This window comes from Tachypleus tridentatus, chromosome 13 (genome assembly GCF_004210375.1).
Source record: "Tachypleus tridentatus isolate NWPU-2018 chromosome 13, ASM421037v1, whole genome shotgun sequence".
Taxonomy (NCBI): Eukaryota; Metazoa; Arthropoda; class Merostomata; order Xiphosura; family Limulidae; genus Tachypleus; species Tachypleus tridentatus.
The window spans coordinates 232,610,896-232,633,917 of record NC_134837.1 but is presented as its reverse complement, the minus strand read 5'-3'; the positions used below and the strand labels follow the sequence as shown (position 1 = coordinate 232,633,917).

General features: G+C 33.4%; 2 protein-coding genes across 4 annotated transcripts in view; one reads left to right on the top strand and one right to left on the bottom strand.

Annotated features, from left to right (window-relative positions):
* LOC143239260 (midasin) overlaps nucleotides 1–23,022 on the top strand; it is a 217,603-nt gene that overhangs the window by 101,979 nt on the left and 92,602 nt on the right. The window lies entirely within an intron of this gene.
* Nucleotides 1–23,022, bottom strand: part of LOC143239263 (uncharacterized) — a 37,788-nt gene that overhangs the window by 10,717 nt on the left and 4,049 nt on the right. Inside the window, exons 2-3 of the mRNA XM_076480181.1 lie at nucleotides 16,014–16,200; nucleotides 13,950–14,858 (exon numbers count right to left, since the gene is read on the bottom strand). Coding sequence (XP_076336296.1) covers nucleotides 13,950–14,858; nucleotides 16,014–16,195 — 1,091 coding nt within the window. The 5' untranslated portion in view covers nucleotides 16,196–16,200. The remainder of the gene's footprint in view (nucleotides 1–13,949; nucleotides 14,859–16,013; nucleotides 16,201–23,022) is intronic.

Here is a 23,022-nt window from a genome sequence, read left to right as displayed (position 1 = left end):
AAATTTAGCAGCCGTCCTTGGAATTGGTATATGCATTTATGGAAATGAGATCGATATTTTGCAAATAGGAATTTTTACCTTTGTGTATTTCCTTAAACTTTCCTTTATATAGTTGATTAGCTAACAGATGTTTGAAGGTCAGGATAATCAAATTTATAGATTAAAAGCAAAACTAGGGCTCATTTAATGTTCTGTTTATTTTTTACTATACACTTTTATGGTACTACATAAGACATAAGTGCTCGTATAAACTTATTCTATGTACAATGTTTTGTTGTGGCACGTGCAAGCCTTTTAATTTATAAATATACCTTAACCTGCCATTACTCGTGTAACTTCAAAAGCTTTAGTTCTAAATTAACTTTACCCAACTATCAAGAGCTGTTAGACTTGTATCTTTTTTTTTTTTTTTTTTTACTTTTAGATAAGCATTTAGCTACCCAGCTGTAATAAATAGAACCGTCTTATCGTAACCAGTTATACTTGCAAACTTTTGCGTATCTAAATGAACTTGTAGCCAGACTTGCTGTAACCTGTAAGCTACATTGCCCTAAACAGCCGAATTGGCAATCCATTTTGTTTCTAAATGAGCCTTTAGTTACCTTGCTATAATCCATAGCATTTGCAAGCCTATTTGAAATGTAACCAAAATTTAACCATTCTAACGAGAGCTGAAGTATCTGTGAAGGCTTTCTTTTATTTATAGATAAACTTCAAACGACCTGTTCGTAAACATTTTACTGCTATAAAACACTTGCTAAATAAGATCTAGGATATACATTAAATTGTGTGAACACTTGCTAATTAAGTCTATAATCTATCGTAATTTTCTAATAAACAGTTGCTAGTTCAGGCCTATTTAGCCTAGATCTAAAATATGGTATTTCATTTTTATAAAACTTGGATAAAAGTGCTTTCCAAACGTATATATTATGCAGGGACGTTCGAGCACATAATCGGTTGTTTATCATACCGTGATCAAACAACCAGGTAGCTTCATTGATAGATAGTCTAAGCAAAGAATTTAAATTGTGAAATGGGTGGAAACTATTAGAGAAACTTATAAAAATATATTGGTGACTATACAATCAATTCATCGCCCATTTTAGAGTCAGCTCAAAATCAGATAACTTTACTACAAGTTGTATAGAAAAGGTTAAATCATTCCGTGTGAAAAAAAAACAACTAAAAGTAAGGGTTTGTAATGATGTGGTTATTACTATAGGTATTATCTCCGTTACGTGATAAAATTTTGTACAGCAATTTTTCGTTTGCCTGTATGAAAGAACTGAAAGCAATTTTCTGAGAATGAAGTAGATTGATTTGAGATAGCAACTTGCATGCTATAAAGCATCTGTTCCTGGAGCAATGAAACTGAACACTTGAAGTCTGTGAAAAGGTGAATGATAGTGGTTAAATTGCCAGTGAGAATGGGTAGTGTGATTAAAAAACAAACAAACTCAAGATTATTGAGAAAGGTTCGCATCTAAACCTGCATTTTCACACAAACACTTTTAATGGAAGTAGTTTATTATAAAAGATAGGCGTCTGGAAATAAGACTCGAGTGAGAACATCCAGCTGTACGTGATGAGAGGGTAAGCGTCCGTTTCGATGGGCTGCACGTTCTTAAACGGAAGGTGACAACGGTGTCTGTTTCCTGCATAGGAAAGCTAACTAAATCAAGTTTACTAGCTTGTATTTTTGACGGTGCCGGTTTCATCACACCCATCTGAATTTCAAAAAGGTTACGTTGTTATCTCAGAACGCAAAATGCATCTAGTCACACAAAATGACTATTAGCCCAGAAAAAGTATGTTGCAGATGCGAGAATCTCCACAAATGAGAGAAGAAGAAAGTTTGAATTATATCTTTGAAGTGAAGAATACAAGTGCATTTGTTTTCCACTCTTTTATTGCACACACGAGCTGTATCCAGACATCTTTTAGCTAAATGTCTGTATCTCTTTTTTTCACAACTGAAATTATAATATATGCGCCAATAAGCTATAAAAGCAGAGTTTCGTAGGAATATAAATATAATATACAAATATATTTTATGTATAGTTTACCGCTAACGTGTTTCTTCATTAGCCCCCTTCCCTTCCCCACATCCAAAAAAAAAAAATATGTTCGAAATGGTTCGCCTATTGGGTAAGGCTCCCAGCGTAATTTGTAGAATAGTTTGTTTCGTATTATTAGGGTACAGGTTTCAGCGAAAGAATTGTCAAACTGTTGGAGTCAAACCACATTTTACCGAACTCGTGTAATTTAGCGACTGTCCTAAACGGTGTATACATACCCACGCACCACGGACTTATCCATTTTGTGTGATACGCAATTGTGTTTTAGTGCGCGATTAGTGGATTTCACTAAAGCTGTGATAGATATAAATTGCTCTCTGACTGAACCTCTGCTTTATAAGCGCTAATTTTTTATATACAATAAGCAACTTTATAAAAAATAAATGTAAAACGTAAATGTTAACTGAATATTTCCGATTTTGGAAAATCTAGCTGTACACTGAACGTGAAGTCCATTATATACGGTATTATTTGAATGCTGCAATCCCTCACTGGTTGAATATTTCTGTTATAGTACAGTCTTCCATATTGTTTTTACTATATACAGTAGAACGTAGGTCTAATACTTAAAGTACACCTTTCAACGCAGTCTTTCAAGCGGTTTTATATTATGTACTTTGCATGGGTACATAGTATCTTGGACACAGCATACAGTATCAAATTAACTGCTTTAATTTCTATTGCACATTATAATATACGATAGGTGTAACCGTTGTACATTATGACATGAGAGTCGTAAGCCTTTGTATTGCGTGATGTTTTTTTGAGTTACATTGTTGTGTGTCTTTATCAGACTATCATACATATCGAGCGTTTTTTGTGTTCTTTTCTTATTCCTTATCAAAGAATAAGCCAGCACGCTTGTCACGTTTTATCCAGAAATGTATTTACGCCCTAGAGTTTGCTGGTGAATTGTTCACCTTATTTTACGCTATGTGCTTTTTTCTTGAAATTTGGAATGTCACAATATTTTTCCTCTACATGCTGTCGCACTGATATTTGCTGATGTGTGTGTCATATTGTATCACGTGGCGTTTCGGTCACAGTATTTGTTATTTTGTGACAGGTGATAATCCTGATATTTTCTCCCTTTAAATTGTGATATATATTTCCTGGTATTGGTTGGTGTATGTGTTATACTTACTATTCGAGTAGTTATCCTTTTTATCATCAAAACTAATCCTAGAAGTTCTAACTGACCTAGGATACACCCAAAGTACTATAGCGTAATATTCAAAATATTATGGTGGGACATATATATAATCCAACAGAAACTATAGGCCTAATGTATGAAAAACCAACATGGATTTAATTTTGCCCTTATGGTAAAAAGAATCGGGCCAAGTTCGTATTTTCCTTTGTGGCTTAAACAATTAAACAAAAATACTATACACACGTCTAAAGGGGTCAAAATGTAGACAGGATTGCTATCTACACTAAAAATGTAGAGTCATATAGTCTTACCGTTTTCCAATTACGATGTAAAAATTCGGTCATGTTTACGGTATGTCATTTAAATCAAACAGGATCGGTTCTCACCCTTAGTATGTAGATTCAAAATTACTGTTACTTTCAATGGTGTAAAAATTTAGGCGTATTTCTCACTTAGAGTGGAAGTTGACCTCTATAGTTCCACTAATTCTACTTTCTATTACATTTTAGTTAATTTTACTGTGCCTAAGATATCCACAGACGTGGAAACATGGAAGTGTTAAAAATGTCAGGCAGTTTTTGTTATTTTAATCAATGAAGATGCGTTAAGATGCTTTAGAACACCCAACGAAAACTTTTGATGCCTTGCATGTGGTAACTAAAGGCCCATAGTCACTGCTTTTCACGAAGAGTAGACAAATTAACACGTGGTTCAAGAACTTTTAAACTAACTTGCAAGTGATACAAAGATGCAGCCAATTTCTGGAACGAAATTCAATTGAGAGATGGTATTAGATTTCTGCTTGTATTTAGAGGTATATGAAATATGAGAAACCGTTTTGGTTAATTGTTAATATTATGTTTGTTTGTTTTTAGCACAGAAAACACTGGTGTTTCATGTATGATAAGCAGATACATTTTCTGTTTAATTGTCTGTGTGTGTTTTAATTAATTAAGCGCGCAAAATAGGTTTATTCAGGTACGTGCGAGCTGCCTGATGTCTTCATGAGAAAGATATCCTGACTAATCGTACCAGAGCGCGCGCAGTGTGCGTGTCTGTTTCACATAACTGCGACTTGAACCATGACTTGCGTTTTAATTATGCGCAGATATTATATTTATACACATACATCGTTGAAGACAAGAACCCGCCTATGCGTTTATTTTTGTGTATTTGTATACATGAGTACTTACATTTATTTTTTAGAAGTTCGAATGGAGTACGATGTTATTAAATCATGACGAAGGTGCACGTACCGGTTTTTGATATGTTTGAGCTGCTAGAGGTTTTTAAAACTAAATTCTTGAAATTTTTTCTCGCAGAAGTACACGCTCATGCAGAACACTTGTAATGTTAATAACAGCTTGTGTGTACAAATATGGCTTGCTCTGAAAGAGTGTAGTAATTTTACATGTTTTTCTTCAAGAGGTGAAAGGAAAATATGTAAGGTAGAAACTAAATCAAGATAGAACTGTGTAACATGCTAGTAATGTTGTTAAAGAAGTTCCGTTGAAGATTTTATCGAACATATACTTTGTATTTGTTCAAGTTTGTCCTTGGGCAGTGGTTATCTCATTTTTCAAACTTTATTCGAGATTGTGTTAAAACTGTTTATTTGTTCGAGAGTGTGCCTTCGAGCAGTGATTCTCAACCTTTTTCAGTAAGTACCCCTAGTTAATTTTCAACATTATCACATACTCTCTATATCACTCACACACACACCAACTTCCCGTATGTCACTTATATTTTATGACCAAGCTTTTCTTAAATAACAAAATAAGTGGCGCTGTCAGCGTTTTTTTGAGCTGCGCTGACGTATACCTATTATGCCGAACCGCCGACCTCTAACCCCTGGAAGTAATTGTGTACCCCAGGTTGAGAGTCACTGCCCTAGAACATTGACTCATCTTGTTTATGAAACCTTATTTGATTGAGAGTTTGCACTCGAACAGTAATATGCTTTTTTATCTGACCGTTTACCCCCAGTGGTACAGAATTAGGTTTTGTTTAACAAATTCCTTATTTTTTTTTCTAAAAATAACTCTGGAACAGTTGGGAGTTTCTTTTCGAGTTAAAAAGAGGTACAAAAATGTTGAGAAATGAAAGTTTCACTAACTTAGAGATATTAAAGAATAAAGTTGAGACGAATTGATCGTACTTCAAATACAGCATTTGTATTGAAGTTAAACGAAACAAATTTGACTAAAGTTTATTTAAAAGCGCTGTTAAGATGTTACAGCTGTGTTTATACAGATATCAGATTTACCCAACTACCCTCTACCCCCGGAAAACAGAGAAAAAGAAGCGAACATATCGCACTGATTGGCTTACTCCTCAGTCATTAGTGTCATGTGCTTTCAGTTTGAGCTGCTTTTGTATGTATCCATCTTGTGGAGAGCGCTTGACACGTGCCTCAGGATTTGTTTAGTTTCTCATTTACGAAGAAACATCTGGTATCTCGCGGTAGCTTCATAAAATTCTGTATGTTTAAAGCTAAATTTGTAAAGAAAAAATCGAAAATCATTTCGAGCTAGATTTGTGGTAACTTTTGTATTTCTCGTTTTTTAGTTTATACGACGGAAGTTGTGCTTGTTGTATTTTCTTTTACGTATAAATTTTCTGTCAATATAACAAAAATGTCTAGTATGTAACCTTCGTGAACAAAACTGGAAACCATTAGGAATAAAAAGTAATATGGCATTTTCAAATGAGTGTTAGCGATACTTTTACAATAAAATTGTTAATGAATTTTTAATATAATTATAATGTATAAATACTGAGGTGTACACACGTGTTAATGATATATAAACATATAATTTAAATTTTTAACATCACGGACCTGACATGGTCAACATTTCATTCAACTAATTTAAAAATGTTTGATGGACAGTAGTAAAACCGCGCAACATGTGAGTCTGATAATTTTGCCATAGACAAAACGATACTTGTACACAAATATTTAATAAAATCCGAACATTTGTAAGCCACACGTATTACCAAATATGTTGGTTTTAGAGTAAAGCCAAATTGGGCTAATTCTTTTGGCTACGCGAGAAATAACCACGGATTATTGTATTGTCAGTTAGTAAAACTACCGCTTTCCCACCAGAAGACTCGTATAGTGATTTTCATTAGAAGTCAAGACTAAGAGATCTCTTTAAAGCATTGTATTATTTACTAATACGTGTGAATTGTAGTGTACGTAGTTTGAAATACTAAATTAAATACATTTGTTTTATTTAATCTTGAGTACAATGTATCTCGTCCTTTGATAATTAACAGCGAACAGTTTCCACAATGTTAGGGCACAGAAGATTTTACAACAGTGCTTTGCAAAATACTCAGAGTAGAATATAAACAAATTTGTTATTAAAGTGACTATGAAACTTGCAGTGACTGAATTGTGATGTGCATCATTTTGGGAAACCCTAGTTATATATTTGTGTATGCATATTTACACAAGGATATATTTTAAAATGAAGGTTCAGCTTTCTATACCATTGAGTCAAGGAAATATTTAACTTTCCAAAATGTCTAATCCATCACTTGAATTGGTGTTTTAATGTAATACTTCAAACGATGTTGTTAATATCCTGGCTTCTGGAGCAAATGTTAAATTGTTCAGATATAGACGAGAAGTTTCCACTTATCATAATGTTTGGTATGATTAATTTAGCATACAAGTAAGAAGATATATTAGAGGCATCGAATCTTCCAGTCTGATTCACAATAAAGCAGCTTAATATTTTACTGAAATTGACCAATAATATTTTAAGTTAGCAATGGGAAAACGGCTGTGTGAGGCCTTGGCCCAATAAGTTCCTGTGGCATGTTAGCCCTATCACGGTTAGAAAGTTCTTTTATTTCGGTAATGGAAATCCGGTATTTTTTGAAGAAATGAAAACATTGCATACGTCTTATGAAAATAAAGAGGTGCAATAGCAGAGCGCCATAAGAATGGAAAAAATGACATTTCATGTTACAATAAGAATTCATAAACAGAAAGCGTAATGTAGATTTACTTGCATGTTGTAGATTATGCAATACAGCCTCGGAAGTGACATGTACAGACATTTTTGGGTGAAAGCTGGCAACATGAGTTTTTAAGGTCATTCGAGTATACTGAGCCCAAAAAACTATGTTGCCAAGTACAATTTTGATGATAATGTTGTCAGAATTGCAAAACAAAATGGCTGCCAAAATAACAAATTTTCCCAAAGGCAATTTACGAACTTTATTTTTTTTTTTGTCATGCATTACTTATTATTGCCACAACATAAGTTAATTTCAACTGCAAAACATACATACCTCTTACTTGAATTATGCTGACTTGAAATAAAGATAACTGCGAAGCGCAGATCCTAACAGATCCTAGTCTTTTGGACATTTGTGTCATCATTATTACTTTTTCTCACAACTTGTCAGCAGAAGCCTTCAAATGACTACATACTAAAGTCGTGTCGATTTAGTTACTATATAATTTAACAAAACATTGAGTAATATTTCTTCAACAAATCTCAATAATTAAAAATTCTTGGTATAAACACCAAGAACGTATTTTGGGATATTTTATTAGATTTTTTTGTTTTTTACAAAATGTTTATGGCAGCAAGTATTCAAAGTATGTTATGCACACGCACGCACATATTCCCATGCACAAAACAAGATATCCGTTTCATATATGTTATATGTGTCCATTATTATTATTTCAAATGCTGAATCGTTACTAACATGTTATATTTTTGGCAGTGACAGCTCACTCTTATGGGTGAATAGTATTATTAACTCTCTTCTTATAATCCTCTATTCCGATAACACTTTCTTGCTGTCTGAAATAGTTAACTGTGTGTTATTTATATATAGCTGATAACTTTCACAGCTTCTTGGCTAACTGCTGTTGATGAGGATGTACGTGACTGTGGCAGATCCTCCATAATAACTGTCAGTGGCAGTTATTCCTAATATTTTTCATAGAGATCACAAAAAAGGGAACTTGTCTTAAAGAAAGCATTTTATGTAGATTATTCATTATGCATAAGATGCCATTTAAAGGCAATTTGCACAAGGGAATATAAGGGGATCTCAAACAATAAAAGAGACAGCTTATGGCAGACACAGTCTGCGAGATTTTGTTGGCCGTATTTGATATTATTAGTGTACCACCTTAAACAGTGTCATGGCATAGAAACTACTGCTCAGACTTCACACGTAAGGGTAAAACTGAACGCTTAAAAATCAACACAACCAACGTATCATACTGATGTGACGTTAGTGGAAAATTTAACCATTTCTCGATGTTGTTCCATTTTTGTAACCTTAAGTGGAACGCTGGGAATCCAAAAGAACTATTTCTACAATTACGTGGTAAAAGTGCATGGGGGCTTAAAGAAACTGTCTGTCATAAACTGAGTCTGCGAGAGTCTAGCTCGTTTGATGCTTTTGATTGAATTAGAGTATTAGATTATCATCGCTAAATATTAGAAAACTGCAGGACTTGTTTTTGATTAGTAGCGTAGCAAAGATTTTTACACAGAACTGTTACTGCGAGGTCAGTATACTGTGTTTCTTGTTTGGTTTTTGGATGTAGAACGTTGGTAAGCTGTGGGGCATATTCTGTGGTACTTTGGAGTGCTGTTGCTGATGTAACCATCTGAACGAACTCGCATTTTGTTGTCTAAGGCAAATGATTCAATAATACTGTTATTGACGTTAAAAGATGTGACGGGTATCAGTTTCTTTATTGGCTTCTCGTGTTGCACGTTTTGGAGATTGTTGCCTAGTCTATTATTGGTATTGTTTTGTTAGAAACATGTTTTTGGTGAACAATTGCAGTACTTAAAGTGATAGAGTATTGTCAAGAAAATCAATCTCTTGCTTTCGCAGCATTCACTGCAGTTTCTGGATGCGATAAAAGAGGTTATTTGTCACGTTAATCACATCTAGAACGGGCTGGTAGATTCATGGATAATATATAGACAGCAAAATTACGTAGATTAACGATTGGATTGTTTTGAGGCGTATTTCATATTTATACTTAACTACATACGACATATATGTAATCCGTGGACCATGTGTCTTCAATTTGTAAGGATGGATAGTTGGTTTTTATAAACACTGAACATAATTATTGGCCGTTGAAACAATTTCACAAGATTTTGTTTCATTATTCCAACGGTACTGTGTAATATACTTAATTATTTCGCTGTTAGTACTAAGCATGTTCAACTTCAGTGTCACGTTTATCCTGATTATAACTGTACTTTGTAACAGAATTAATTATTTCCCTGTTTTTACTGGCTTGGCATGGCAGGTGGTTAGGATGCTTGACTCGCATTCTAGTGGTCGCGGGTTCGAATCCCGGTCGCACCAAACATGCTCGCCCTTTCAGCCGTGGGGACGTTATAATGTGACGATCAATCCCACTATTCGTTGGTAAAAGAGTAGCTCAAGAGTTGGCAGTGGGTGGTAATGACTAGCTGCCTTCCCTCTAGTAGTGCACTGCTAAATTAAGGACGGCTAGCGCAGATAACCCTTTTGTAGCTTTGCGCGAAATTCAACCTAAACCTGTTTGTACTAAACATTCAGCTGCGGCGTCAGATTTAACCTGATTATAAGTACATTTTGAAAGACTTATTTTACTGTTTTTACTAAATATATTTAGCTACAGTGTGAAATTTAATCTGATAACCGTGTGCTATAATAAATTTATTGGTACTAAAAGTGTTCAGCTGCAGTGTGAAATTTAATCTGATAACAACTGTATGTTATAATTGACTTATTGGTACTTAAAATGTTCAGCTGCAGTGTGAAAAGTATCCTGATTATAAATACACTTTATAAAATACTTAATTATTTCATTGTTGGTACTAAACATGTTCACCTACTGTGTTAAATTTATCCTGATTTTAGCTGTACATTCGTTATAAGACCAATTGAATTTTCTCCAGTTCAAGTATTATTACAGTGTATTCTCTCTCTATCTAACCAACTTCAGGTGACTAACGCTGGCGTTTTTACTTTCCTCTTAGTCATCCTGGCGAGTTATGACCATTCAACTTGTGCTACAGAATGTTCTTTAAAACAAGTATTACTATAATTTCTCTCTTACTACTGTACACTAGATATATAAATTAGATTTTATTTTGTTTAAGTGTTAATTCAAAAATTCAACTTTGTTTTACCTTTATTTCTTTTTACGAATTTTTGTACTTTTTATATACTTTTAACCGGATATTTGTCGCACATAACCTAGTTGCTTTGTGCTATAAAATGCTAAACCCACCCACTCTCTAACTAACCTATCAAATATATAAAATAAGAGCGTGAACGCGTAAGAACGTTTTATGTTCAGGGTATAATTTTCATTATAGTCAGCTTCAAATTAAACTTTGTACTCTATATAGTCTTGTTTATAAGTTAATATAAACATTTGGTTCGACGTTACCTAGTCAACGTTACTGAAGTTTATTTCTTTTTACAACGAGGTTACAATTTCAGTAGTTATGACGTTTTTTGTTTTTGTTTTAACGGGATAATCAGCTAGCATTAGCATTGTCTTTCTTGAAGAATGTTCTGGATAAACTGACAAGATTTGGTGTAGTTGCTGATAATTCAAAGAAAACCGAAGACTAGGGGAAAATCTCATTAGCTAACTATAGCTTTTATTTTTGCCTTAACTGCTCGTATTTGTTAACCTATGTGTTCAGAGAGAACGTGATCTTCGTTTTTGTAAGTTGATTTGTATTTTGGTATTGTCCTTCCAGAGTTGTTTTTTATGTTGCGGTTGTTTAGTATTAACACTATACTAGTATTGTAGAAAGTATTTAACTTGAAGTATGCTTTTTGTTCTGTGGTTTCTTTCTTCATGGGTACTGCTGTCATCGTCGAAAGCAGTAATGCATACTTTAAAAAATAATGAAGCACTAACATTGTGTTCATGAATAAAGTGTTCGTAACCAGTAATGGTGTTAGACTTTGAGAGATGGGCTTTTTTTTTTTTTTATCAGGGCCGGGCATTCAGGCTTCTACAACTACCACGGAATTCCTGTTCTCTTTTGAGAATCTAATGTTAAAAATTATTATTAGCGGTGATACATCTAAGAACTTGACGTCATTAAAGGTTAATAAGACGGTGTTAGTAAAGTTTGATCTCCTGAAACAGTCACCAAAATGTTTCCCACAGGCAAGTAGCTTATACTTCTAACAAGAAGATATATGTTCAATGCACAATTATTTTACACCTCTAAAAAAATAAGTATCTGTGAACAATTACTCAGTGTTTATCAACAATAATTTATGTTTCTAATGTTCGTAGCTCTTCTTAGTTATAGAGGGGCCGACCGCAGCTGAGTGAGTTGCGTGCAGGACTGTGAAACAAAGGATCCGTGGTTAGCGCCCCGTTGCCACCAAAAGTTTTAGCAATTTGATGTTGTGGATACACTGTGAAGAGTGGCGGTCAAATCTCACTGTTCGATCTAAGAAAAGTAGCTCAAATTTGGCGGTGGATGATGATGTATAACTGTTTTCCTTTTAAGCTAGAACTTCAAAATTAGGGACGACTAGGATAGGATAGCTAGCCCTCGTGTATGTTTACGCGAAATCCAACAGCGAAAGAAAATCTACTTATAAATATTATGAACTACTTTTGACTTAAATTCAAATTGTAAAATATATTTTCTGAAAATCAACTGTTTTATTCTTTTTAACGAGCACGTGTTGGCCCTTTGGTAGTGTTCTGGATTTTGAAGTAGACTTTACTTAGTAGAGGATCCCAAGACAGTTCCCACACTTTATTCTTTTAACATCATATGATGGAACCTTTGTGCGCGCAATATTTTGAATGGTACGCTGTTAAAAAGTAGAATAAATGTTGAAGGGACCTTCTCTGAGAGTTTCACTCCAGAAGCTGGTGTCCCTCAAGGAGGGGTAGTTAGCCCTATCCTATTCATCATGTACGTTAATAATATGCCACTAAAAGATCCAAATAATGAATGCTCATCACAGTTCGCAGATGATGTAGCAATTTGGAAAAGTGCACCAACACCAGCAATAGCAGCCACAAACATACAACCACAATTAAATAGAATAAGTGAATATTGCAAAAAATATAGAATCAAAATAAACACAACTTGTAGTATTCACTAAGTTAACTAAACATAAAGTACAACCACAGATCTATATGAATGGAGAACTACTCCAGACTGCTGGTTTGACTCAACTTACGTGCATAAACCACATAAATAATATTAGAACAAAAATTTGGCGAAGAACAAACTATGCTAGGGGTTTAACTGACAAAAACAGTGGAGCTACGGTAGACAACATCATAAAAATATATAAAACATACATAAGATCCGTCATTGACTATGCAGCCCCTGCATGGATAAATGTAAGCAAAAAAACTACTTCAAACAAAACTACAAACAATACAGAATACATTACTGACAACAGCTTATAAAGTACTCAGAACATCATCTGAATTTATGCACAAATACACACACATGGAAACAATAGCAGATAGACTCCTACATAGTACAGTAAACTATTTTGACAAAAATTGGAGAAAAAATGAATTAGTGGGTGATTTTGACAGTTGATGTTTACATGATGATGATAGACCTAAGCACCTTTTCCCAGTGAATATATATTTTCTTAGTAAATAAATAAAAAAGGCCACCTGTAAACTAGACTCCACATTAGATTAGGGATTAATTACTAAACATTGAAAGGATTTTTTATGTAAATGTTTTATAGTTAATACCTAACTGATGAAAGTGCAACTAGTATGTGGAACTATAAGAAAAATGTTTTATTTGTACCAAGTGTATGTATAGATCGTGCATGGACATTGCCCAGAGTAAGTGCGGGTTACTCTGGCCCTCGTGTACCATATATAAATACACTTGACAGTTGTAAAACCAAATTTGAAGGAAGGAGGAAAAGGTTAACGAAACCTGACCCTCCTGGGTGACAAACGTCAATACCCAAATACCCATACAGAGAGAAAGGGTGGTAGGTGGACTTACCCACGCCGCAAACGAAGGGCTAAGCTGTTAATGTTATAAGAGTTACAGTTAATCCTTTAGCTTGAATAATCAATAAGCATGCATACAGTAGTTGATTGTCATTTAATATTAATGTTTTGTTAGGTTAAGTGAATTGAAAGCTAACACTTAATAAGCAGGTACATAGTGGTTAATTACGTCATCTAATCTTGATGTTTTGGAAGACTGGATGAGCCAGCAGTAAATCAATAAACATTAACACAGTGGTTGATTATGTCGTTTCTCCGAAACATTAAAATGACCTCAATGAAACGTGCACATGCGATGAATCATAAGAATTATTCGCTCCGTAGGCTACAACACAACATGGTATATGACCTTCAAAAACAATAAATAAAATTATTTGTTACTCTTAATTCAGTTTCATTTACTCTTGAAACAGAAAACTTTTGTGGATCCTGAGGAACTATATCTAATTTTATCTTAATACGTTGGTAGCCTGGGTGAACTGATAGTCAACAATTATAAAGCATGCACGCTACGTTCAAGATCTTTAGTTACCTTCAGTGATGTAATGTTTAACTTGGTGATTTCTATAATTATTATTTAAGCTGCTTATGCAAGTGTATTTGTTTATAATAATTGCAGGAAGGAACATCAGGTAGTTATGTTCTTGTCTTTAAATTTAAAACATATAGTGCAATGACTTACATGTAACCATGGTTAAGTCGGCAGGCTGGTCCAGCCTGGTAAGGTGGGGGTCCCAAGTCTCTGGTCAGTCGACAACGACAGCACAACAAATCCATTGCTGCGTCACGGAGGTCACAATTCAACACCAAAAGAAGAATTGGATTAACGAAGGCGTGCACAAAAGCCACATGGAGCGTGACTTGATAAGTAAGTGAGGTGGAAGTTAGGCCTGGTTGGGCCAGAGTAATGATGAAGAGTGGTCCCCAGAAGAGAACATAAGCTAACAAGAGGATAATGAACATCTTCACACGTTGGAGAGACTCCTGTTCTGAACGGTGAATGTAACTGTGTATATGTTCACTTTCTTCGAGTTCCCTGTCTGGCCGCATTGAAACCATAGTAGTCACCAGACTGGCCAGTCGAGTGGCCTCCATACTGGTCTTGTTGAGGTCTTGGTAGAGCTTTCGCAGATGAACACCGGTCAGTATAACGCACAACATATTGACCGTGACCCATAACACATTTAACACGTAGTGTCGTACTGGGCCATAGACGATGGCACACACCTCTCCTACCGCTGTTTCCTTGACGCTTGACAGAGCACCACTCAGAAATGTAGGACCAAGGTTGATTGTGATACTCGAGAACCAGATAATGAAAAATCCGAAAATTATACACTGGCGACTGTCCAGTGGGAGGGTCGTGGAACCATTAGAAGCTTGCTCTGGATCTGGGATCATGGGGGCATTATTTATGACCGATGTAAGGAGATTAACAGTAGATACAGTGACAAGCAGAAGAAACACTGTTTCAAGGATAGAACACTTAAATAGTTTCTGACACAAGAGGACGCTTACACCAAGTGGTACCAGAAGACTAGCCCTAGCACAGTCTACCAACCCCTGGTGAAACAGCAATCCCTGTGACCACCTAAAAAAGGTTAAATATAGTCATTTATACACACGAGATATTGGAATACGAATGTAATGCTACATTCCAAACTTATAGCTTTATGCATACATGTGATACCAAACTATTATTTAATTTCTATTGTGGAGGTGGAAAGAGTTAAGTAACTATTTGATGATCCTTAATAGGCGGTATTAATAGCATCTTTGGTATGGATAAGTGGGAAGCTGCTGATGTTATAAAAAAGATAAATTCTCAGAGGAGAAAAACGTTGTCTTAAACATTTCCAATGTTCATTGAAGCCAGGCTATATTTGTGGGAGGGGGTAGATTACACATAAAAACAGATCGTAAGGTATAGATTTTTAACAGTTCGTTTTGGTCTGAATTTTGTAAGAACGCAAATATCTAATAATTTAATAATTTTACAGTTATTAATATAATTTGTTGACATTGGTCCTCACAGTTTTTGGCTTTATTGTTGTTGTTTTTTCCTTTTTGAAATGTTACTTAACGACACATAATCCTTATGAAACAACTTCAGTGAAGTTAAACTTTAACTGCATAATAATTTTCTCTGGTTCATGTTTAGTGGAATTTTTAGGAACAGTAAAAGAAATAAATTTATTGGAAAAAGAAACTTGGGTAAAGAAGTTCACGTACTTTTGATGTGTAAATAAAGACATAGCTGGTTAGAAGGTAGTATCTATTTCTTGGACTTTGAAGAGAAGCTTTTAGCAGGATAGACTTTGGATACAACACGTTCACATACTTCTGATGTGAAAATAAACACAGAACTGGTTGGAAGTTAGTGCTTTTAGTTCTTGCACTTTGAAGGGACGTTTTCAAAATGATGTGTTTTGTCTCTATTGTTCAGATTAAAAAAGTGAACTTTATTTTAGTGCCAACCTCCGTATGCTTGAATTTTTAAGATGACAATATTCGTGTTTAAAGATGGGATCCAGAAACGTATAAAACATCTGTTTCCGGAACTTCGTAATTTACGTTATACGTAGTTGTATATACTTCACTTAGAAATATTTTCTTTCTTTTTTTACATTTATGATTATGTAAGATATTTTAGAAATACGCATAAAACTCTTCATTAAATTAAAATGATACTTGAAGCTTATGGGTTTATTATTAGTTTTGTACTAAATTAAAAATAGACGTGTACCTTCGTAGAGGACGCTTGAGGACAATAAGCACCATTAGAAACAAGTTAGCTCCCATTCCTAAAATGGCGATGGTAAACAATGCTATAGCTTCTGTCGTCTTCACAGGGTGACAAGGGCCTTCAGTTTGTCTGGTTACTGTGTCGTTGTTGGAACTTCCTGTTCCAAACCTCACCACATTCATCCTTTCTGTTGAGAAAAAAGATAGTGAAGAATTTGCTGGAAGGAGACAGTGAGTTCGGGTTGTAGAGGTCAAGTTTATTAAGGAGTTTTAGAGGTTTGAAGGTTAGCTAGATATACGTTAAATCCTGTGATCAAATAATCGAAAAGTGTGTGTGTGTATTACTGTGAGATTTGCTTTATCTCTTCATGGAGTGTCATTTTTACGTATTTGGTGACGTGTTTTAGCACAAAAGGCTTTGTTGTTTTCATGTTTTATTAATTACGGCAGTCTGCAAGTTATATATATGTGTGTGTGTGTAATGAAATATAGAGGAAAATATCCCTAGATAAGTTTTAAAATGATAATGTTGCGGTCTCTCTTTGAGATTTTTACTTTACCTTGGTTGGGAGAAAGATCCCGAGGTAAGTTTGAGAATTAACATTACGGTCTAGCTCTCAGTATTTTTAGCGTACATTAGGAAAGTTTTGCGATCTGCACATCCACCCACATTAACATTTATGTAACGAGGTTTATGTGTTTCTTGGAATTAATCACCCTTCAACTTGAACATTTAGCTTAATGTTTTGCTTGAAATTGTAGTCTGATCTTTAGTTATTTAGTTTTACTCGGATGTGAATTCCTGAGATTAAAAACAGTATTAATTAAATAGGGAACTGAGAGAAAATTTGGATTCTGGTTTTGTTTCACGACAATTCATCCGACTTTAGAATAAATATGGTTTTTATAAATTCTGTGATTGGTATTCCTATGTGTTCTTATCATTTCTGTTACATCTTTTCAGCTTCATAATTATCTTTCTATTTCTGTGTTAACTATAAACGCAGTGTTGAAGTTCGTTTGTTGTCGTTCCGTGTAATCAAAGATGCTGTAGGTTACTATAGTAGCATATGTTGTTATAATTACTGTTTATACGAAATGTTTGTTTTATTTTTATTGTATTTTTGCAACAAAAGAAAGCAACGGTTGTAAATTAATAAACGATTTTTAAGCACAGTTATATTTATCTTAAAAAAAGCATATTACTTTTCAGTGTTCTACAGATCAAGGGTTTATCGAAACGTATGTTTTTGACAACAGATACAAGTGAGCTCACGAATCGATATTTGTTTGGTTACGACTATGAAAAACATAATGTACTCCAACATAAACAAACTTCTGATGGAAGCTAATGATAACAAAAGTACTAAATATTTTGTTTAGAAATGGTGATTAAAAACAGGCCAACTTTATATTTCATGTTTTACATTTAACACTTTACTGGTACAAAACTTCTGTAACTCTATCTACTAATAATCTCTTAATCATTTATCGTCTAAACGTATCTAACAATGTCTTTTTGTTTTTTAATTGTTTTGCTGTCTTACAACTGAGTTCCGCCGGAAAGAACGATTTACAGGGTCTGTATAAAAGGCTTACGATGTAGTATGTTTTTCTAACTGAGTTGTTGGAAGTGAAAGTTTTATTTTCGAAAGACTAAAAACTACATAATGAGCCACGTTTTTCATACTTTAAGAAAGTAACACAACAAGAACGTTAAAGTGCGTTAGATTCTTTAAGTTTCAACTGCTAACATGACATGACGTTTTGTTTATTGTTTGCCTGTGAAAAAGCAATTTTAACTTAAACCCGTAGAACATGTAATGGTACAATAGAACATGGTTGGCCTGTTTCATAAGCGCATTGTAGAATGCCCAACTACCAAGATATCGATTTCTGTGCAGGTACGTTACACAGAGGTCACTTGCATATATTGCGGATTGTGTTTATCACACATTTCGATACGACAATACCACTGAGTAAAACGTTATCTCTTTCAGAATTTTATTGTTTTTTCTAGTTATGTCTAGATACTAACTTGCACGGACAGTCCAGAGGTAAATATAATAAAGACAATTTACTAGAGATTTGCACTCAACTGTTGGAAATAAATTGATTGTAGTTACAGAGGCTGTTGTATGTTTGTTACATTTCTTAACAGCACGCCTGCTTAAATATTGTCGCTTCTTAAGAACCTGACTTACATTTATTTTACAATACTACACCATTCCAGTGGAACTGAATTAATACTTTATATTTCTCATTTGATTAAAAGATAAACAGGTGTGTGGGTATTTACATAGTCTGTTTCCAGTCCAAGTACAAATGTGGAATTTTAAAACGTTTTTTATCATTCTTTTTTACCTTAGTATTTACGAAAGGGCCCTTACACGTAAAAAAAGTCGCATTTTTTTCTAAAATGTTTTATACTTTAACTTTATTTCTAATAACTTAATTCAATTATTCATCTATCAGAACTTGAAAGTAATTCTTTAAGATAACTAGCTTTAATATAAAAAACACTTTAGGTGCATGTTAAAATAATAGATTAGTCCTTTAATCAGATACTATAACTGGATAATTCAGGTTAGAATGGTAGGATAAATAGTCATGCTTCATGTTAATATTAGTTTGGGTTGTTTTACCTAAGACGCTAAAAAAAGTTTTTTGTGTGTTTCTATCCTTTGTTGAAAATTGGGAGATAAATAACCGAGATACGTTGTTTACTATAATTCATGTTAAAAGTTGAAAAACAAGACTAACCAAATAATGTATGTATTAAACTCTTTCTAATAAATCAGCTATTTTAACAGTATACCAAACTCGTATTTTCCTGTTCTGACCAGCACCAGTTGTAACATTTGGCTCTCTCTGGAAGAGGGGGAGACATGTCGCACATCTCTTGTGTGATGATATTTTAAAAATATTCACGAGAACAGAGACGAATTTCACTTACTGACTAATATGTACTTGGGTATTTATGATCGATGAAACTTTCAGCTGTGCTATTATTTTCAGTTATACTCTCTCTCTCCGATTACATAATTTTGTGTGTGGATAGCCTAAGTCACTAAAAATAAGTGTCCGCGAGAGAAAAACTTGCATCCGAAATTTTTAAAATAATTATAACTTTCAGCTTAAACGTGATTAACTTCTTGTTTTGTGTTGTAATTTGAAAGCTTTAAACATACTTTAAGCTGTCACATGTAATTCCTGCTCGTAAATGTATTGTTAAAATATTCGGGATGCTTCGTATTGAACAGAGTTCTAATACCATATTAAGTACGTGAGTAATGCATATAGTAACACTTAGACTAAACATATTTTTAGTGTAATATTTCTACGTTCTGAGGACACTTTGGCGAAATGTATCTTTAATGTAGTACGTTTAATGCACATATTGTGGATATTTTACGCCGTGGTCTCTGGTAATGCTTTTAAGTACATGTGTAATGGTGTCTAAACACGTGCATATACCCTTACTCGAATATGATGTATAATAATCAAATACTTCGCATGATGCTCCTTACAAAGTCCATAATAATCACACTAATAGCTTTCAACCCACTCTTTAACATTAAGATATTAGCATTTAGGCGATTTTAGAACTACGAATTTTCTCCGTTTTGCACAACTATCTATATTATAGAAGAGAAAAATTTAGATTTTTAGTCGATGGTACTTAATGGTAATAATTGTTGTTTTTATACATATATTTATGTATATAAAATATTTCTAGAGGGATTTAATCCGATCATTCTTGACATGTGAAAAGTATTGTATTTTTACTGAATAAATGAACGACCTTTTTAATAATAAATTGTAATCAGTTTTGCATATTAAACGTGTATGTATTAAGTTGTTATTTTCCATTGTTATATATATTGTGTAAAGGTTGGACTTGTTAATTTATTAATGCATTGCTTCATAAACGTTTAAGGTTTTCCTTTGTAATATTTTTCGCCTAAATGATTTTAATGAACATACCAAATTATTAAAACTATTCATTAACATATTTTACCAAATACATATGCGAGTTTCTTCTTATAGACGTGTTTAAAAAGTTTTTACTCTTTAATTTGATAATGCGATTTTTTAGCATCTTACCCTTATTTTTAAAACTTACAACGAAGTTTGCAGGTTGTAACTGCAACATGCAAAGAAACATTGGACAGTTTATTTGTTTTTTAGTGTTTGGTAAAGTTTTTTCTGTCCCCTAATTCTGTCAATATCCCCCCCTCCCGGGGCCGTGGATGCGAAATAAAAATGGTGGTTATATCTCACTCTTCGCTCCGATAAGAATTTCTAGTGGTGACTACTATTGACTAGTTGTCTTTTCTCTTTTATAACTAGTTCAAGTGTTACGTACAGATATGTACACAGCTCTGAGGTAGCATTGCGCGAAAATTCTAAAACAAATTTATCTGTATTTTTATATGAATTAACAGACTTTAACTACAGTGATGTCGAGAAACCCACTTGTTGAGAAATTTATATGCAAAAACGGCTCGTTTTTGCATATAGACTTTAACTACATTTAAAACTTGTTTTTGCAAAATTCCTAAACTTAAAAGTTTAAATGTTTTCTTTTTATTGACATCTTTGTAAAACAGTGCTACTGAAAACGAACCCTGAATTTAATATTTAATAACATTGCTTAACCAATTTTCAATATGACTTTGTATTTACGTCTTGCTGTTGTATATTAATTTGCTCATTCGGTTTAATATAAATTGCTTCTTAGCATTATTTTTGTATATTAATTTGTAAGTATCAGTTGTTAAAATCTTTTGACGAAGCTTAGTTTAGGTTTAGGTAAGTTAAATTTCATTCGAACTTGAAAGAGATTTATGTAAGCTCAGTCTTTTGCTTACGTCATGCTAATTGTCAAGCTCTGTTTTCTGCGCATGAAAGAAAATCATCATTATTGCTTTGTATTTAATAGTAATTCAGTATCTTCTGTTTTCGGTTAGGTTTGTTGGGGGGATATTTACTTTCTAAACCTTTCACTGGAATATTTTTACTGAAAAACAAAGTACATTATGGCTTCTTTAGCGTGAGTTGTCGTCAAAAGTCGCAGGGAATTCAAGTATATATATCACTACAGTTCGTTTGAACATTTCTTGTTCTGTCTGTTTCAAAACCTCCTGTTGTTAATGGCTACCGCTGGGCTCAACTTACACGAGAAGCGATTCATTAATTCGTTGAAAATTGACGTTGAAGCTACGTACTTTAAAGGAAAAGAAGACAACACGAACGTCACCAACAACAATAATTAACCGCAAAACCACACTTGTCGTGTTTGTTTGTTTGTTACTTTTCTCTTAATTAATATGATACCTACTTGAAATCAGATGCGTTTTTGTGTTTAAAAATAGCATTTCAGCCCTTGTTTTCACAAGTCACAACCCAAGAGGCATTTTTTTTTTTTTTTTTGTACAAGACTTTATAAGTTTAACTGATTTCAGTCAAAACGTATATATGATATTAAATATGTAACCAGTGATAGTTATGTCGCGGTCGTGTAAAATAAAACTCCCATGTAATGACTAGTGGCTAATAAAACGTATGAAACATCTTTATATCTTTAATGGAATAATCAAGAAGAAACATGAAAATAACACATCAGGTGTCAAATGTAGTTTTAAACATTTTTGTTAGACCTAAAACACGTATTGATTTGCAGGTTTAGACGTTTTACACTGCTGCGTCAATTGTGGAAATTGTTTGAAGGTATTAATGTTTGTTGTGTACGATGCAGTGAAAGTTTTGTAAAAATTACCTACAATGGTGAACTTTGTTTTTATAAAACGTTGATTGTATTTTAACAAAGATGTGTGAACAAATTTAAATTAACATTACTTGGAAAACACTAAGATAAAAATATAGTTAATCTACTAAACATAATTTTAACACTTCTGAAGAAACGCAACAAATTGCATAATTTACATTTAAAATTCGCAAATAATTATTTTAATAATAATCATGTAGTTTTAACACTGCAGAGAAAATAAATTTACATTATTGTAAGCGGCATAAAATTAGATAACAGAAATGAAATACTTTAGTTTTACTAACCTTTAATGGAACATACTTCAGTTATTCCATTAGTTTTAACAATTTTTTTTTTACAAGTGTGTAAGGTAAAACCAATGTTGGTCAAGTAGAAATATCTGTCAAAATTTTTATTTATTCCTTTGTGTATGTGTATCTGTCAAGAGTTGCACGTTACAGACTATCCAGAAGTGTTAGAAATTAGACATCATTGAAGTTTAACATTCAATTTTTATTTTAGTAAATTTTCATAAATTTGCCCCTTTTTTGATACACCAAAATGATTTCGTAATGTCTAATTCATAATCAATATACGAAATATTGCACATTTCGCTGTTCATGACGTCATATTACATAAAATAGTCCTTGATTAAAAACAATCCCAAGAGAACGAAACATTATTTGTATCGAGTTATTTTGCGTGCAGTTTTTGTTCTTTGACTGTTCTCTTAGTTTAAATTCACATGCATGATATTAACCTTAAAAAAAACAGTTTTAGTGATGTCACTCCTGTTCTGTTACTGAAAAGCAATGAGAAATGACAGTTCTGCCCTGAAACATGTTATTTCATACATCTCGCGAATGTACGGTAAATTTTTTTTACTGTAAAAGTTCTTTTTGCTTTTTTGTAATAGTAGTTTTGAGTGGACACAAAATTATTATTAATATTCGTTAAAACCTAAAGTACTGGGAAGTGATATCTTAGTTAGACCAAAAGTCTGAGCATGATCTGTGTGAAAAGATGGAATTATCTGAGGTGTTTGATAATTAGTAAGAAATAGAGTAGGTAACCTCCAGAAAACCATGCGGTTACAGGTACGTAGTTACTTCAGTTACCTTTTGTTTTACTGAGTCAGCTGTGTTTTAATTTTAAATATATACATTGTTATAAGTGAAAAATATTTGTTAAAGAAATTAATTCATACTTCATTAACTAGAGTAAAAGAGATATGAAA